The 19,720-nt window shown below is 43.0% G+C and overlaps 1 protein-coding gene across 2 annotated transcripts in view; it reads right to left on the bottom strand.

Annotated features, from left to right (window-relative positions):
* LOC145335764 (sodium-coupled neutral amino acid transporter 3-like) overlaps positions 1 to 19,720 on the bottom strand; it is a 144,995-nt gene that overhangs the window by 51,755 nt on the left and 73,520 nt on the right. For both annotated transcript variants that reach the window (XM_080181492.1, XM_080181498.1), the window contains exon 8: positions 4,330 to 4,412. In XM_080181492.1, the coding sequence (XP_080037618.1) occupies positions 4,330 to 4,412 (83 nt within the window). The remainder of the gene's footprint in view (positions 1 to 4,329; positions 4,413 to 19,720) is intronic.

Here is a 19,720-nt window from a genome sequence, read left to right as displayed (position 1 = left end):
AGCTGCGTGACTTGATCCTGCGCTCTATTTCACATATAATTCTATGCAATCCTTGAATATTTATATTATTTCAGCAAATGTCTTCATTTAAACAAAACACTGACAGAGGGGTGGGTGGTGGTGGTGGAGAGAAAATCAATAAATAGATCATAATGATGGTTAAGTCCATGATGTTACAGTCACATGCCACCAGTCAATGTTTCAGCATATGTGCTCCTGTCATGCATTGTAGAACCAATGGACTCCAAAACCCAGATTATGGGCCTCAAACAACTTTTACCATTCAAGCTTTGCTCATGTGATTGAACTGTTGGTCATGGACCACATTATCCAGAATAGCTTGAAGCAGGGGAAAGATATTCAGCTAAAAGCACAACAGAAATGTGCCCAGGGTTCAGAATGGTGCTGGATATATTCCTCCCACTTTTATTTGCCAGTTTTGTCTTTTGAAAAGCATTTGAACAGTTACATGGGTAAAACGTGTATAGCGGGATATAGGCCAAACGCAGGCAATTGGGACTAGCTTAATGGTGAAAACTGGGCGGCATGGATAAGTTGGGTTGAAGGGCCTGTTTCCATGCTGTAAATCTCTAAGACTGTATAACTTGTCAGAGGGAATGAAGCAGCCCTCTTTAGACCACTCTGCATAAATGCATTATTCTTTGTCCAAGAACAGCACTTGGCTGGCAACCATTCAATCCTCCAGACTAAGCCAATATCACTCGACGGCTGATTAGGTGATGCCCCAATGTGGTCTACAGCAAGGCTCCTTTCAAGATTTGCCAGGTTAGGATTTTCCCACAAAGGAAACTTTTTGCGATAGAGAAGGTGACATAATGCATTCAAATCTGTAGGAAAAATTGCTGGGCAGATGAAGATTTAATTGTCTAGCCATCTTTAGCTTTGAATAAATTGGCCACGCTATTCAACATAAAAAAAATCTAAGCACTTACTACACTCCATTGATTGACAGGCAATCTGCTTTGAAATGGGAATGAACACCGTCTGCACCTTTAAAGGAAAGGCATCTGGTGTTTCAGTTTCAATGGACTGCATTGTTGACATTACCCAGGGTTTATTTTGATAGTTGGGGATATTATGAATGTTTGGCTGATTTTCAAAAGGCCCAGAACCACTTGTTTCAGCAAGGGGCATTGTTCACATTTTGACTGACAATTTTAAAAGGCTATTAGAACATTATCTGTATTTAATGCTTCAGTAGATTAACCACTTGAGGGGAATTACATTTTTTGAATGGGTTTTATGCAGGAGAGTTTTTTTCTCAATATGAAGTGCCTTTGAATATGAAAGCTTCATTTTAGATTATTTGTTTTACAAAAAATATATCAATTTCAAATATATCATGAGGTCTGGGCATAGTGGATATTGGGGGAATGGTAATGGAGTATGTAAAGAACCGAGAACAGAACAGCACAGGAACAGGTCCTTTGGCCCACCAACCTACGCCAATCACATCGACCTACCTAGACCAACTGCCTGTAAACCTCTATTCCCTGTCTGTTCATGTGTTTATCCAGCTAAGTCTTAAATGTCACTAACGTGTCTACCTTAACCACCTCACTTGTCAGTGCATTCCAGGCCGACACCAGCCTTTGTGTAAAAAACTTTCCCTGTACATCTCCACTGAAACTCTTCCCCCTTACCTTGAACTTGTGCCCCTAGTAATTGTCATTTCAGCTCTGGGAAAATGCTTCCAACTGTTCACCTTATCTATACCCCTCATAATTTTATAAACTTCTATCACAGCCTCCGTCTTTCCAGGGAGAACAATCTCTCCTCATAACTAATACCCTCCATACCAGGCAACATCCTGGTAAACCTTTTCTGTATTCCCTCCAAAGTCTCCATGTCCTTCTGATGGTGTGGCGACCAGAATTGGACATAGGATTCCAAATTGGCCTCGCCAAAATTTTATATAACTGTAACATAATTTGCCAACTTTTATACTCGATGCCCCGTCCCATGAAGGCAAGCATGCCATATGCTTCTTCACCACATTCTCCACCTGTGCTGTCACTTTTAAGGATCTGTGGACCTGTACTCCTAGATTTCTCTGTATGTCTATACTCCTGATGGTTCTGCCATTTATTTTATAGCTCCCAAATACTTGGATCGACCAAAATGCATCACCTCACATTTGTCCAGATTAAATTCCATCTGCCATTTATCCGCCAATTTTCCAGCCTATCTATATCCTAAGTATTCTCTGACAGTCTTCATCACTAACCGCAACTCTAGTGCCTGTCTACAAACTTGCTAATCAGACCAGCAATGTTTTCTTCCAAGTCATTAATATACATTACAAACATCAGAGGTCCCAGCACTGGTCCCTGTGGAACACCATTAGTTACAGACCTCCATTCAGAAAAACTCCCTTTCACCGCTACCCTCTGTCTTCTATGGCAAAGCCAGTTCACTCTTGATCCCATGTGATTTAACCTTTTGCACCAGGTTGCCATGAGGGTCCTTGTCAAATGCTTTAATAAAGTCCATCTAGATAACATCCACAGCCATTCCCTCATCAATCATCTTTCTCATCTCCTCAAAAAACTCAATCAAATTAGTGAGACTTGGCCTCCCTCACACAAAATCTTGCTGTCTGTTGCTAATAAGACCATTCAGTTCCAAATGTGTACAGATCCATTCCCTAAGATTCTTCTACAACAATTTCACTATAACTGATGTCAAGCTCACTGGCCTATAATTACCTGGGTTATCCTTGTTACCCTTCTTAAAAAGCAGGACAGCATTGGCTATCCTCCAATCCTCTGGGACCTCACCTATGGCTAACGAGGAAACCAAGATTTCTGTTAGAGGCCCGGCAATTTCCTCTCTTGTCTCCCTCAGTAATCTGGGATAGGCGCCCTGGAGATTTATCAACCTTAATGCTTTTTAATACACCTAACACTTCTTCCCTCATAATGATGACTTGCTCTGGAGGGTTTACCTATCCCACCAAGACACCATCAATCAACGTGTCCCTCTCCTTTGTGAACACCAATGTAAAGCACTCATTAAGGATCTCACCAACTTTCTTCAGTTCTATACATCATCTCCCTCCTCTGTCCTTGAGTGGGTTAACTCTTTCTCTAGCTATCCTCTTGTTCCTAATATATGAATAAAATGCCTTGGAGTTCTCCTTAAGCCTGCCTGCCAAGGACATTTCGTGACCCCTTTTGCCCTCCTAACTCTCTGTTTGAACTCTTATCTACTTTCCCTGTATTCTTCAAGTGCTTCATCTGCTTTTAGCTGCCTAGACCTTAAATATGTATCCTTTTTCTTTCTGACTCAACTCACAATTTCCCTGGTCATCCATGGTTTCCGAATCCTGCTTTTCCTGTCCTTCCTTTTTACAGGCGCATGCCTGTCCTGCACTCCGATCAACTGTTTCTTAAAAGGCTCCCACATGCGGATTTACCCTCAAACAGCCTCATCCAAACAACAGCCTCCAAATCCTGCCTAATCTGGTTGTAGTTAACCTTCCCCCAGTTTAGCACCTTAACCCTAGGACAACACTTGTCCTTTTCCATGAAAACTTACAGAACTGTGGTCACTGTTCGCCACATGTTCCCCTACTGCAACTTTGATGACCTGGCCAGGCTCATTCCCTAATACCAGGTCCAGCATAGCCCCCTTCCAGTTTGACTATCTACGTATTGTTCCAAAAAACCTTCCTGGACACACTTAACAAATTCCTTGTCTGCAGGCTCGAAGGGATTTCCAGTCAATGAGGAAAATTAAAGTCTCCCATTCCAACAACCCTATTATTTCTACATCTGTCCAGAATCTGCTTACATATCTGTTCTTCAACTTCCCGCGGGCTGTTGGGAGGCCTGTAGTACACCCTCATCATAGTGACTGCCCCCTTCCTGTTTCTGTACATGGGGCTATATGGGAGGAATGGCTCCCACACTGTACTGATGCAGCCTCAGAACTTGGCAATCCTCAATCTTGCTTGCTCAGATCTCCAAAGGACAGTGGGTATAGGCAGAAGTGACGGACTCAGGTTTGCAAACTTAGAGAATAGCCCGAGACGGAGATCGAGCCCAATGTTTCAGGTCAGTAACCTTTCATCAGAACCTGCGGTGCATCCCAGCATTTCTGTTAATATTATAATTTCCAGCAATATTTTGCTCTGGTTTAATTCCCTAAGTAATGTAATCATCTTTCATGGAACTTTTTTTGTTTAAATTTCTACCTCTGTCTGGTATCTTAATGTGATGCATTCATCAATAACGATAAATGTTGACGTTGTCACACTATTCCACAGAAATGTTATGCACACGAGATACTGTTCCTGTAACTCACCGAGTTGTTTCATTAGGGCCAGAGGCAGAACGACAGTGGCGGTTGCTATGATCACCAGGTAGTTCCCATTCAGGTACCACTCACTGAAAGAGGAGATAAAATTAAAATGAAAGTTTGCACGACTACAAGAGTGAGAAATCATTACAAACTGTACCTGTCAAGTGCAGATTTCTTTTAAAAATGTGAGTTCTGGGAATCTGAAACTTTAACAAAGAACCATATGTGACCATACAGCTTGGGCAATTAGAAACTTTTACGGATGCAGCATACAAAGCATTACCGCAGCTTGGTATGGTTCCTGCTCTGCCCAAGACCGCAAGAAACTATGAAACATCGTGAATGTAGCCCAATCCATCACACAAACCAGCCTCCCGTCCACTGACTCTGTCTACATTTCCCACTGCCTCGGCAAAGCAGCCAGCATAATCAATGACCCCACGCACCCCAGACATTCTCTCTTCCACCTTCTTCCGTCGGGAAAAGGATACAAAAGTCTGAGGTCATGTACAAATTGACTTAAGAACAGTTTCTTCCCTGCTGCCATCAAACTTTTGAATGGACTTACCTTGTATTAAGTTGATCTTTCTCTACATCCTAGCTATGATTGTAACACTACATTCTGCACTCTCTCGTTTCCTTCTCTAGGAACGGTATGCTTTGTCTGTATAGCGTGCAAGAAACAATACTTTTCACTGTATGTTAATACATGTGACAATAATAAATCAAATCCAAATCAAAATAGACGATAAATAGCAGGGGCCAGATTCTCCGGCTTCCCAGTCACCTATTTCCTGTCAGCAGGAGGTGGCATGTTGTTCGCTAGCGACAGAATTCTCTGATCCTGCCTCTGTCAATGAGAATTCCCATCACCTCACGCTGGCTGGAAACCCTTAGGCGGGGCTGCACTGCTAGCAGGACCGGAGAATCCCGCCGCCGTGAATGGCTGGTGAATTCCGGCCCAGATTTTTCGGGAAGGATGGCTTCAGGATTCGGTTACCAGTGAAGCAAAACTCCAATGAACTCAGAAACCATCTTGGCAAATGCAAGGCTGACCTGACCTGTGACTGTGCATGTGGGGCAATGGGCAATAAATGCCATCAACGTTTACATCCCAATCTAGAATAAACCCAAGCCGAAATTTCCCAGTCCTGCCATGGTGGACTCTCCAGTGACGAGTGCGGCAAGATGTTCAAGTCTCCGTTAAGAACATAAGAACAAGGAGCAGATGTAGGCGTAGATAGATAAGTTCTTGATTAATAATTGGATTAGGATTATGGGGAAAAGGCAGAGAATGGGGATGAGAAAAATATCAGCCATGATTGAATCGTGGAGCAGACTCGATGGGCTGAGTGGCCTAACTCTGCCCCTATGTCTTATGGTCTAAGCCATCTGGCCCCTCGAGCCTGCTCCACCATTCAATAAGATCATGGTTGACCTTTTCATGGATTCAGCTCCACTTACCCATTTGCTCACCATAACCCTTAATTCCTTTATTGTTCAAAAATTTATCTATCCTTGTCTTAAAGCCATTCAATAAGATAGCCTAACTGTTTCACTGGGCAGGCAATTCTACGGATAAACTTCAGCCAGTCTGGAAGATCCTGCCAGCTGGGAAATCCTGCCCGCAACTTTTAAATAACATCAAACTTTCCTTTTACTGTAATATTTCTCCTCATCCCCATTGGTTGGCCCTCTCAATGCCTGGACAGATGGGATTGGCTTTGAATATGCTTCAACTGGAATAGAAAAAGGACCCCATTTAACATATCGAAACAGCCTTCTCGCTGCCTGTTAGCGTACAAGTGCTGGGTACCTTGTTAAAGTCTCACCTAAATAAATGACTCAGGTGGGAAATTGGGAGCCCAAGATCGCTAACAGATCTTCAAGTGCTGGTTGCTTGCATTTTTAGGCCAGAAACTGGCAGCCAGTTTTTTCCATAGTTGTGAATACAATTAACATCCGTACATCCATTGAAACTTAAACATTTCACACTGAAGATTTCTTCGCCAGGTTACTTGGCTTAGACCGTGGCCATGCGACATCCGACAGCAGAGTCCTTGTGCTACACAAATTCAGGAATGAATCATACAGTGATTTTCACTCAGTCTGTGAAAGTTTTTTCCGGTTGATGCCTTGACTCAGTTTCTGTCATACTTGTGTCTGAACTAGAAGTTCATTGGTTCAAGCTAACAGTTGTGAGCTTCAACTGGGCTGACACTTCAGTGCCGTAAATAAAAAGTTAAACCAAGGCTTTATCTGTCTCTCTCTCTGCTTCATTGATGATCTTTTGTTGAGGTTCTCCTTCAAGCAAGTCCATGAAAACTGTTATTAACTGGTCATTTAGCCATTTGATGTTTGTTGGAATCAGCTGATCACTAACTGACTAAATCACTTTACTTCTACATGAGGCACTTTATGAGATATTTTGGGAAAGAGGTTATAGAGTATTACATAAATGGGAATCACTGTGGAATGACACAATACTGGAGAAAATATGCTCTGCGGTTCTTCAGTTGCATGCATTGCAGAAACAACACAAGAAGCCAACTTTCACCTCTTGTAGAAACTGAAGGCCATTCTGCTGTCCTCAATAGACTAACCCTAAAGCAGACCTCATGTGGGTATTATTGACAATAAATGTTCCCTTCATGAAAAGCACCAATGTCAAGAAAGAATGGTAGGTATTTCCTCATCATTAGGGTACCTTCTGGGTTAGATGCTTTACTGCAATTATATACAGCCTTGCTGAGGCCACACCTGAAGCCCTGTGTGCAGTTTTGATGTCCTTATCTAAGGAAGGATATCCTTGCTATAGAGGAAGTACAGCGAAAGTTTACCAGGCTGATTCCTGGGGTGGTAGGTCTGTCATATGAGGAGAGACTAAATCAGTTAGGATTGCATTGATTGCAATTTAGAAGAGTGAGGGGGATCTCATCGAAACTCATAAAATTCTAACAGGGTTAGACAGGGTAGATCCAGAAAGAATGTTCCTGGTGGTGGGGGAGTCCAGGACTAGGAGGTCATAGTTTGTGGATAAGGGGTAAACCTTTTAGAACTGAGCTGAGGAGAAATTTCTTCACCCAGAGAGTGGTGAATGTGTGGAATTCACTACCACAGAAAGTAGTTGAGGCTGAAATGTGTAATTTCAAGAAGAAATTAGATATAGCTCTTAGGGCTGAAGGGATCAAGAGATATGAGGGGAAGGTGGGATCGGGATATTGACTTTGAAGATCAGCCATCATCAAAATGAATGACTCAGAATATCTATGGAAAAGCAGTGATGTAGTGGGATTGTCACTGGACTAGTAATCCAGAGACCCAGATCCCTCGGTATCATATGGTCAAACCTGGTGACTTCATATTGATGAAAAATTAGGAGAGACAGAAGCTGGGGCAATGTTGGAGTGGGCCCTTTCAAGTGCTACTGACAACACTGACTTCTGTCAATATTGAAGGACGTTCAAGTTGGATACACCTGTCCAATTGTAAGAAGATTATATTCAACCCAGATATGAATAAAAGATGAAGACCTTCATCATATTTTTCGGACTTTGTGGACTATTTGGACTTAACGGACACATGGTAGTAAAAAAAAGCGAAGACTGCATGCTAATACTTATTTACATATGTCATATATTTATGCGGAAAGAAAGAATGTAAGTAAATGCTGGGTTTGTACCCACATCCCCGTCCATCCGAGAGAAGGAATATCTCTCCAATCCCTCCCATTCCGTTTAGCAGAGACCGTGGAATGGATTTTACGTCAAAACCAAAGTGGGATGGGGGGGATATGATAGAATGGGAATCAGCTGGCTATGAAGTGAGTAGGTTTTCAACTTGGTACCAGCCTGCATATAATCATGTCTTTCTTCCACCCTCCCTTGTTGTCCCCTTGAGTGATGTGCGAGGTCCCCTATGTTTCAGTAAATCAAGGACAGAAAAGAGGGTGGGGCAAAGTGAAGGCAACCTTACAACTGAATGGCAGAGACCTGTAGCAGGCCTATTTGATAAAGGTATGTTTGTCCTTGATTTTTCCAGGGGATGAAATATCAACTCTAATAGCTCTTGGGCACATAACACCGCCGTACCCCGGATGACATCGGCTGATGATTTTACGGCCTATAATGGAAAAACTGGCAAACATACCAGCAGCAGAAGCCAGGGCAACTGGACAGGCACTGGCCAAGGTCTCAGCTGAGCTGGTGGCTGTCTGGGTTGTGTGGCATTATGAAATCGACTGGCTTTGGATTATCTGTTAGCCTCGCAGGGAGGAACGTGTGCCATTGTAGATCAGGAATGCTGTACTTATATCCCAGATGCCTCTGAAAATATCACCAACCTGACTGACCATATTAAGAGACAGGCTGATCAAATTCAAAAGATTGGCTGTGAATTTCATGACTATGACCCACTGGGTTGGTTGGGATGGCTGGATCACGGATTATTTGATTCATGCTACTACTACTACTGCTACTGGGGATAGGATTGCTTGGTTGCTTGTGTAAATGCATTTTTAATCGGGTTATGGATATACCTATTTAACTAGTTGTCATGATATGACAAAAGGAGGGAATGTGAAGTTGTACGAATGAAGTAGAGGCATGGTGGGAAAATTGGTTAAGTATTTGATACAAAATAAGAAAAGCTGGTCAAGCTATTCCAAAATGCCAGACCCCTGTAAAACTGATTCCGCATAACGTAAGACATGAATAAGACCAGGGAAGGTCAAGTTATGCCTGACCTCTGTAAGACCTGATAAGGCTGACTCCACATAACTTAGGGCTGGAGGAGTGAGGCGCAATAAGGTCAGAAATGACAAAGTCACCTACCTTCTTCTGTTCTATTAAAGGACAAGATAAGGGTATGACTGATGAGGCAAAGAGTTCTAAGAGGTCAGCAGGTTGTACCATGATTTATGACATTGCTTGTGACTCTGTTACTGATCGAATTCCTCAATAAGCTCTGGTCACACAAACTGATAATGATTATGTTTAAATACTGAATTGATTCTTTATGTAAGCGCGGACTTGACGAAGAATTAGCAAGTCGTAATGATGGCTCTCTGAACTCAACTTTTTGCCAATACTGCATGCAGTGTTTTGTAAATAAAGACAAGTTATTTTGTTGGAACGAGCTTTGTTGAGTCTCTCTATCACAGTCAAAAAGCAGGAAAATTTCCACTTCAACACCAGGATAATACTCTGGGGACCTTAGTTCAAATCCAGGTGGTGGAATTTGAATCCAATAAAAATCTGGAATTAAGAATCTAATGATAACCATTGTTGTAAAAACTCATCTGGCTCGCTAATACCCTTTAGGGAAGAAAATCTGCTGTCCTTATCTGATCTGAACTACATGTGAGCCCAGAGCCAATGCAATGTGGTTGACTCTTAAGCCCCTTCCAAGGACAAAAAGGGGTGGGCAATAAATGCTGGCCAGCCAGCAACACCGATGTCCCATAAATTAATTAAGAAAATCAAACTAAAAATTATACTTAAAGTGAAAAATTAATGTCTTTGTTCAGAAGTTATCTATTTATCAGTAAGTAATAAAAAAACATAAATCCGGAAGGGGCGGTGCTTTCAAGGCATCTATGGTTTTATAGGCACCATTGGCAAACTTAGCAACCAGCCATAGTTAACTGGACTTTAAAATGAATAAGTCACCACACAAGTAACTTGGAGCTCCTCCTAGCAACTAGATCAAAACAACATTACTGGAGGATTCTAGCCAAAGGAAACCTCGAGAAAGAGGAGAAACTGAATACAATTGTGAAGGAAATGATATATTGGATGAGAACATAGGAGGCATGGTTAATAAGTTTGCAGATGACACCAAGATTGGTGGCATAGTGGACAGTGAAGAAACTTATCTCCAATTGCAACGGGATCTTAATCAATTGGGCCAGTGTGCAGATGGAGTTTAATTTAGACAAACGCGAGGTGATGCATTTTGGTAGATCGAACCAGGGCAGGGCTTACTCAATTAATGGTAGAGCGTGGGGAGAGTTACAGAACAAAGAGATCTAGGGACACATGTTCATAGCTCCTTGAAAGTAGAATCACAGGTGGACAGAATGGTGAAGAAGAAATTCAGCATGCTTGGTTTCATCGATCAGAACATTGAATACAGAAGTTGGAATATCCTGTTGAAGTTGTACAAGACATGGGTAAGGCCACACTTGGAATACTGTGTGCAATTCTGGTCACCCTATTATAGAAAGGATATTATTAAACTAGAAAGTGTGCAGAAAACATTTACTAGGATGCTACCAGGACTTGATGGATTGAGTTATAAGGAGAGGCTGGACAGACTGGGACATTTTTCTCTGGAGTGTAGGAGGCTGAGGGATGATCTTATAGAGGTCTATAAAATAACGAGGGGCACAGATCAGCGAGATAGTCAATATCTTTTCCCAAAGGTATGGGAGTCTAAAACTAGAGGCATAGGTTTAAGGTGAGAGGGGAGAGATACAAAAGCGTCCAGAGGAGCAATTTTTTCATACAGAGGGTGGTGAGTGTCTGCCAGAGGTAGTAGTAGAGGGAGGTATAATTTTGTCTTTTAAAAAGTATTTAGACAGTTACATGGGTATGATGGAGTATGGAGGGATATGGGCCAAATGTGGGCAATTGGGATTAATTTAGGGGTTTTTTAAAAAAAGGGTGGCATGAACAAGTTGGGCTGAAGGGCTTGTTTCCATGCTGTAAACCTCTATGACTCTGTTACAGTGACAGGCAATAATAGCATCTATAATAAGAAATTTTCCTATTTCAGAGAGTTGAGTTGTGGAAACCAAACATGGTTGGTAGCAACACTATCGGAAGCAGTTGTACATTTCTAAAATTAATATTTACTTCTAACGTTTTACAATTTACCTTTAATTACTCACCCGAAATTTTGTTTGAACAGAATTACTGATGACTAAAGGTGCAATTTCAATAATGTCTGACATGAGGTACTGACCAAATGTACGTGAGACATGTATGGTTCTTTGGTTATTACCAGGTCAACGCACCCAAGGGACAACAATTGCGGCCCATAGTTTCTCTCTCTCTTTGAAGCAATTTTGTGTTTGTGTTCCAAATAGGTGGGGTTACTCATTCTTCCTGAGAAAGGGATCAGTTGGGATTTTGTCCTTCAGTACCCAGTAATTTCTGTTGAAAAGGGCATGCATATGTTTGTGTGTGTTTATTTGCCTACGCAGGTTAGAACAGGATCAGGTCTGACCATATCAGCTCTCCCCCTGCCCCACAATGTCAAATAACCAGCTAACGTTCCTATGAAAGGCATAGCCTCTTAGTTAATACACCAGAAATAAAATGGCAAACATCATTTTGCACCTTTTAAGGGTGAGGAAAGAAATGGAAATGGTGTACTAGCTATCCCCTTTAGGGGGCATTCTCTGAAAGACCAGTCATGGAATACAATGTGGGAAAGTGTGGCGTTATGCACTTTGGTAGGAAGAATAGAAGCGTAGGCTATTTTCAAAATAGGGAAAGTCTTTGGAAATCTGAAGCACAAAGGGACTTGTTCAAGACTCTCTTAAGTCTCTTAAGGTTACCATGCAGGTTCAGTTGGCAGTTAGGGAGGCAAATTCAATGTTAGCATTCATTTCTAGAGAGCTAGAATACAAGAACAGGGATGTACTGCTGAGGCTGTATAAGGCTCTGGTCAGACTCCATTTGGAATATTGCATGCAGTTTTGGGCCCTATACCTAAGGAAGGATGTGCTGGCCTTGGAGGGGGTCCAGTCGAGGTTCACAAGAATGATCCCAGGAATGAAGAGTTTCTCACATGAGAAGCAGTTGAGGACTCTGGGTCTGTACTCAATGGAATTAAGGAGGATGAGGGGGGGATCTAATTGAAACTTGTAGAATACTGAGAGGCCAAGATAGAGTGGATGTGGAGACGATGGTTTCACTAGAGGGAGAGACTAGAACTTGAGGGCACAACCTCAGGGTGAAGGGACACTCCGTTAAAACTGAGATGAGGAGGAATTTCTTCCACCAGAGGGTGGTGATTCTGAGGAACTCATTGCCACAGAGGGCTGTAGAGGCCAGGTCATTGAGTGTCTTTAAGACAGAGATATATAGGTTCTTGATCAATAAGGAGATCTAGCGTTATTGGGTGAAGGCTGGAGAATGGGGATGAGAATCATATCAGCCATAATTGAATGACAGAGCAGACGCAATGGGCTGAATGGCCTAATTTTGCTCCTATATCTTGTGGTTTTATATGACTCACTAGGCCAATCAGGGATGGAGTTGGGGATTCACTGGGACATATTGGGGCTTGTCCCAACAGTTGGACCGGACAGCTGACTACAGAAAGACTCTGCAAATAGTTATTTATAATTGTAACAAATTGTTGTGTTTTGTAAGTTAACTGGTGGAGCCAATCCTTGAAGCTATTACAAATGGGACATTTTAAAAAGCCAATTGTCAATCTTTTTTGCAATTCATTTTTGAACTTGTCAGGATAGGAATTGACACAAAGTGAGCCCAATTTTCAAGAGACAAAGGAAACAATGCTAACAAATTTAGCAGCTGGATGGCCCATGCACATTCTATCTGGGCACTCAGTCTATCACTACTGCCTGGGGCTAGCTTTGAGGCAGGGCAGACGGCTGCTTAAGGCAGATATTAGGCTTCTTGTGTAGACTAAGTATGGTCCGATGCCTGTTTAAGGACTCTGCTGAGAAGCTGCTTCCCAATGAGCAGAGCAGGCGTTGGCAAACTAGTGACTCCTCACCTAACACTATCAAAGCAGACTGACTGGTGATTCATCTCACGCCCGTTTGTTAACAAGGCAGCAATCACCAGCATTCGAAGAGTAAAAGACTTTGAAGATAGCTTGATACTGAAAGATGTTAATACTAATGCAAGTCCTGTCTTGAATAAGCAGCACTTTCAGACAGCTCGTGCGACAGGGTCAGCCCTGTTTGTGATGTTATAGTGTGGAGATGCCGGCGTTGGACTGGGGTAAACACAGTAAAAAGTCTCACAACACCAGGTTAAAGTCCAACCAGTTTATTTGATAGTAAACCCACAAGCTTTCAGAAACACTCTTCCTTCGTCAGGTGTATGACTTTAAGTTGGTGTTGTGAGACTTTTTACTGTGTGATGTTATAGCTCAACAGCCAGTGATTTTCCATCACATACATCTGAATGAACCCACTCAGACTGCAGCAGCCATTCCCTGTGTGCCAGGTTGCAGTGGTCATGGTCTTGGCCTCCCAGCTTAAAAGGGTCACATGGTTTGACTCCCAGCCTCGTTTCCCCCCCCCCCCCATAAGCCTGCCTGGTACCTGCCCCTGATGAGGCCATTCAGCTGAGCTGGAGGACAGTGACATGGTGGAGATTATAGTGATAATAGATAAGAGATTGAAACTATAAGCCACAGTGTACAATGTTATTGGATTTTATAGGAAGCACAAATTGTCCAGCATTAAAGCTTCATTAAAAATAACTGTAGAGGTTGATCTAACTGCTCGAGTGTCGTTTTCCACAGACTGTATCTTTTCTTTTGCTCATTTCTGCTCTTTATCTTTGTCCGGTCACGGGAGGCCATTTTCTCCCTGGCATCATCTCAGATCACTGAGATGTGTCAAAATGCGTTCACACATGCTTCGCTGTATTTATTCCCTGGTGCCAGACTTTACCTATTTAGAATACACCCAGTCAGATTTTAATTCTGAGCCAGTGGATGACTTTTCACACATTCCCTACAGTACAGAAGAGGCTATTTTGGTACATCAGGTCTGCACTGACTCTGTGCTAGAATAACTTACCCAGGCCCTCTCTCCCACCCCACTGCAATAAGATGTGCAGGTTAGGTGCATTGGCCATGCTAAATTCTCTCTCTCTCAGTGTAACCAAATAGGCGCTGGAGCATGGCGACTAGGGGATTTTTACAATAATTACGTGGGAATGTAAGCCTACTTGTGACAATAACAAACAAACTAAAACCCCACACACTTACCATGGCTGATCCAGTTCACCGACACATCTTGGGACACTAATGAACAATTTAGCATGGCCAATCCACCTAACCAGCACAATTTTTGGAGTGTGGGAGGAAATCAGTGCACTCGGAGCAAACCTAAGCAGATTTGAGGAGAATGTACAAACTCCACACAGACAGTGGCCCAAGTTTGGAACTGAACCTTGGTCCCTGGAGCTGTGAGGCAGTTGTGCTAACCACTGTGCCACCGTGCCATTTCACTTTTGAGTGTGGTTAAAATTTTGCCCTTTTCTGTTCGATGCCAAGAAGGGCTGTGCTTTCTTTTTCAGACAAAGTGAGAGGCTAAGACTCCTGATGTAAGTCAAGTTGGAAAGAACGAAAGGGAAGAGGCGGTTGGTTAGCAAATGGTAATGAGGTGATGCCAAATTTAGGCTTCAAGCAGAACTAAGTCCACACACCTACAAACCCACAGCTCGAAAGATAAATTAAACACGACCTTGGCTTTTCAGTGTTGCCAGCAGAACTCTTGATTCACACAATTGGTGTTCTGACTCAGTATCCAGATGGCATGCTTCATAAAGAAGCACTTGAATGTCAGCACCATGCACATAGCAATACATAGAACTTACAACACAGAGGCAGGGCCATTCAACCCAACCAGTCTGCGTTGGCATTCACTCTCCTTCTGCCGTGTGACTGTGCAACTTCTGGGTGAACATAGAAGATGCTGTGATAACCTGTCAATTAGGAGCAGGAGAAGGCCACTAAGCCCCTCGAGCCTGCTACGCCATTTAATAAGATCATGATTGATTGATTGTAACCTCAATGCCACACTGTCCTCTACCCCCAACCTCCTATTGATCAAGAATCTCTCTAGCTCTGCCTTGAAAATATTGAAAGACTCTGCTTCCACTGCCTTTGGCGAAAGAACATTCCAGAGACTCACAATGTTTGGAGAGAAAAAAATTCCGCTCATCTCTGTCTTAAATGAGCAGCCACTTATTTTTAAACAGTGACCCCTACTTCTAGATATTTAGATTTGTGTCTGCCCACCTAAGAATTTTTTAAAAAGCTACCATAACTGCTACTGGTCTGTTCTAAAAGTCCAACTGTTTGGATTACGGAACGGAACCCATGGTCTTTAGCCAATCTGGTTCTGTGTGACTCCAGTCGTGAACCAATGTGCTTGAATCTTACCTATCACCTGAAGTAGTGTAACAAGCCACACAATTGTATCAAATCACTGCAGAGGTTCAAGACAGATGTCCACCACCACTTCCGGGGCAAAGAGGAATGGGCAATAAATGCTGACCTTGTCAGCAATGCCTACCCTCGGATTGACTTATTTTAGGGGTCGGGTGAAAAATGCGCAGTGACATCACTCTGAGAGACAATGGGTGGGATCTTACGGCCTTGTTTGACCTGAGACTGGAAAATCCTGCCTGAAGTCAACAGACATTTCTATTGTCCACCCCTCGCTTGCTCCAATTCCGTGACAGGCAGAGCAGGAGAATTCTGGGGATTGTACCCACTCTCTGCATTATTGGGGGAACTACAGAGGACTATGTAACATTCCAGAGGTAGAGTGCCCTGAGATAGACCTCTAAGGACAGCTGTTGCCTCACAAGTTCAATTTGTTGCCTCTATTGTGAAAGGAGCACTTGTACGAATCTTATATATTTTTAAAGTCCTCTCTGTTGCATTGTGTCGGTGAGATGCCAGCCCAGGTTTGGATGCAAGTTCATTTTCCCTCACTGATTTCCACAGGTCTTATAGGGAGATAGGGCAGGATTGAGACACCAATAGTACACTTATTCTCCACACTATTCGGCCTGAAAGAACTCAGTGTTTTCACTTTGGCCCAGATACGAGCAGCAGTCTTTGGTCTGGGCCTCCGTAATCCTGTTACATATGGCCTGTTTTATGGTAAAAGGCTGAATGGGTGATGCTGTTACCATACTGCTCAACACCTCAGAATAGAGACTGTAATGAGGGTCCGCAGCCAAGCCAAGCTAATCCCTTAACCCCTTCATTAATGCCATCAGTATATTCATTTCATGAGTCACTGAAATTACAGAGGGAGATTATGCTGTCCACTCTACATTGTAAAATCGATCGGGTGGGATTTATCTATTTTTCTTCTAGATGCTGGCTCAAGAGAGGAAAGCGGAGTGCAGCTCGCCAGCTGGCAGCAGTGCACTCCACTTTGCTCGCCATATAGTCCAGCACTTAGAGGAACATTTTCTGGAGGTGTGTCCCATGCCATCATGTTGGTGAGACAGGGCCTGAAAATGCCAACAAAGGGGCTCTGGTTAAAAGAGAAAGAGGAACCTCCAACCCAAATGTACACAGGAAACCCTGCCCCCACCACCCCCCCCCACCCGCCGCACGCCCCTCCCCCACCACCCCACCATGCACACACTTAACCCCTACCCCTGAGGGACCCCCACTTCCAAATGTATGTAGGAAAACCCCCCTCCTTAAACTCTGCCATGGGGACCTTCTATCCAAGGGGCTCCCCAGAGGGGGCCCCTGGCATCCCAAGGGGACAATGCCAGGCTGTGAGGGTACAGTGCCAGTAATTGTCAAAAAAGAATTTGAGAAATACTTGAAGGGAAAATACGTCACATCTTTGGATGGAGAGCAAGGGATTCATTGGACAAAGGTATGATGGCCTGAATGGCCTCTTTCTGTGTTGTTTCATTTGGTGTATTTTTAAAATCTATTCTACATATACTCAAAGTTGATATTTGCATACAAGTATTTCAGCAGCATTTTTGTTGCTACGGTACTTCCCTCCAACAATATTTTTATTTATATTCGATACAGCACAGAAGGCCTTATCATGCCCAAACCCAACACTCTGAAAAAGTTACCAGATAATTCTACTCCTCTAATCTTTCCTTATGTTCCAAAAGTATGTTCCTTTCTAAGTACTTATCAAATTCCCTTTTGAAAACTTCTATTCCACCATCGTTTTTAGGCAGTGCATTCCAGATCATAACAATTTGTTAAGTGAAAAATAAAAATTCATCTTCCGTTGGCTTATTTCTCTCCACTATCTTGTATCTGTGTCTTGCCAATGGAAATGCTTTCTCCCTGTGCACTCTATCAAAATCCCTCATAATTTTGAACATCTCTGTTAAATCCCATCTTAAATCTGCTCTAAACTTTGGCTCTTTGCTCTGATCGTACCTTCAGCTGCCAGGACCCAAGCTCTGTGCTTATTATGAACTTAGGAACATAGGGGAGGCAGTGGCCTAGTGGTGTTATTGCTAGACTATTAATCCAGAAATTCAGCTAATGTTCTGGCGACCTGGGTTTGAATCCCGCCAGGGCAGATGATGGAATTTGAATTCAATAAAAAATATCTGGAATTACAAATCTACTGATGACCACAAAACCATTGTCAAATGTCAGAAAAAACCATTTGGTTCACTAATTTCCTTAAATATTTCGTTTCTTTAGGGAAGGAAATGAAGAGCTTGTCGTATGAGGAACAGTTGAGGACTCTGGGTCTATACTCATTGGAATTCAGAAGGATGAGGGGGGGATCTTATTGAAACTTACAGGTTACTGCGCGGCCTGGATAGAGTGGATGTGGAGAAGATGTTTCCACTAGTTGGAGAAACTAGAACCAGAGGGCACAACCTCAGACTAAAGGGGCAAATCTTTAAAACAGAGGTGAGGAGGAATTTCTTCAGTCGGGGAGTGGTGAATCTGTGGAAATCTTTGACATAGAAAATTGTGGAGGCCAGATCACTGAGTGTCTTTAAGACTGAGATAGATAGGTTCTTGATTAATAAGGGGATCAGGGGTTATGGGGAAAAGGCAGGAAAATGGGGATGAGAAAAATATCAGCCATGATTGAATGACGGAGCAGACTTGACGGGCTGAGGGGCCTAATTCTGCTCCTATGTCTTATGGAAATTTGCCATCCCTACCCTGACTGGCCTACTTATGACTCCAGAACCACAGCAATGTGATTGACTCTGAAGTGCCCTCAGGCAACTTGGGACGGGCAATAAATGCTGGCCAGCCTGTGATGCCCATGATCCACGAATGAACAAAAAAAACCCATAGGAACAGGAGGAGGCCATTCTGCCCCTCGAGCCTGCTCCGCCATACAATAAGATCATGGTTGATCTGTGACCTAACTCCATGTACCTGCCCTAGGCCCATGTCCCTTGATACCTCTGCTTAATTAAAATTTGTCTAACTCAAACTTAAACCTAATAATTCTCCACCTACAACTCTCTCCCTTGTTTCCCCCCTTTAAGACACTCCATAAAATATACCTCTTTGACTAGGTTTTTGGTCATCTGACCTATTTCCTCCTTCATGTAATTCGGTTTGTTTTATAATGCTCCTACGAAGCCCCTTAGGATTTTTCATCATATTAAAGGTGCTGTATAACGATAAATAAATAAAAGTCTGAGGTCATGTACCAAATGACTCAAGAACAGTTTCTTCCCTGCTGTCATCAGACTTTTAAATGGACCTACCTCGCATTAAGTTGATCTTTCTCTATATCCTAGCCATGACTGTAATACTATATTTTATACACTCTCTTTTCCTTCTCTCTGAGTGGTATGCTTTGACTGTATAGCATGCAAGAAACAATACTAATACATGTGACAATAATAAATCAAATCAAAATCAAACTAAATCAAGTCAAATCAGTAAGGAGAATAATTCCAGCATCTCCAGTTTCTCTGCATCACTGAATACCATCCTCTCCCTCTTTGTCCTACTGATCCAGGATGTACTATTCGATCACCATCAGCTGCCCTGACAGTAGTTACTCATCCCTGGCTTGGCTGTTCAACGCCAACCCTTTAAATCAGGGGCCTTGTAAGGGAGCAGCTGTACATAAGGCACTCCTGTTTGTCAGTGTTTATGGCCTGTATCACAGCATGCCTTCACAGTCCCCACTCCCTTCTCTCGGGAGGCCGATGCAAGCATTGCAACATTTTGCACTGGCTGCCAGCTCCAGGGGTTCAAGGAAGCGGTGGCTCACCGTCACCTTCCCAAGGACTGGGCAGTGCCTGCTAGCCTTTGTCAGCAATGTCCATACTTGTTGAATGGAAGAAAAAGATTCAACAGCAGGCAAAACGTCACTGTGCGAAGTCTGCACGTTCTCTTCATGTCTGCATGAGCTTCCTCCAGGTGCTCGGATTTCCTCCAACAGTCCAAAAGATGTGCAGGTTAGGTTGACTGGCCATACGCAATTGTCCCTAATTTTCAGGGAAATTAACAAGGTAAATGAATGGGGCTGGGGCCTGGGTGGGATTGTTGTTGGTGCAGGCTCGATGGGCCGAATGGCCTCCTTCTACACTGTAGGGATTTCTACGATTCTATGAAGCCATTGTTAGCATTCTGTAATGTACCTGCAAGGTAACTACGCAACTGTGGAACTTCAGGATTC

This window comes from Carcharhinus amblyrhynchos, chromosome 3 (assembly GCF_965287045.1).
Source record: "Carcharhinus amblyrhynchos chromosome 3, sCarAmb.v2.hapA, whole genome shotgun sequence".
NCBI classification, from domain to species: domain Eukaryota; kingdom Metazoa; phylum Chordata; class Chondrichthyes; order Carcharhiniformes; family Carcharhinidae; genus Carcharhinus; species Carcharhinus amblyrhynchos.
The sequence above is the reverse complement of the archived record's forward strand: the minus strand, read 5'-3'. Positions and strand labels throughout refer to the sequence as shown.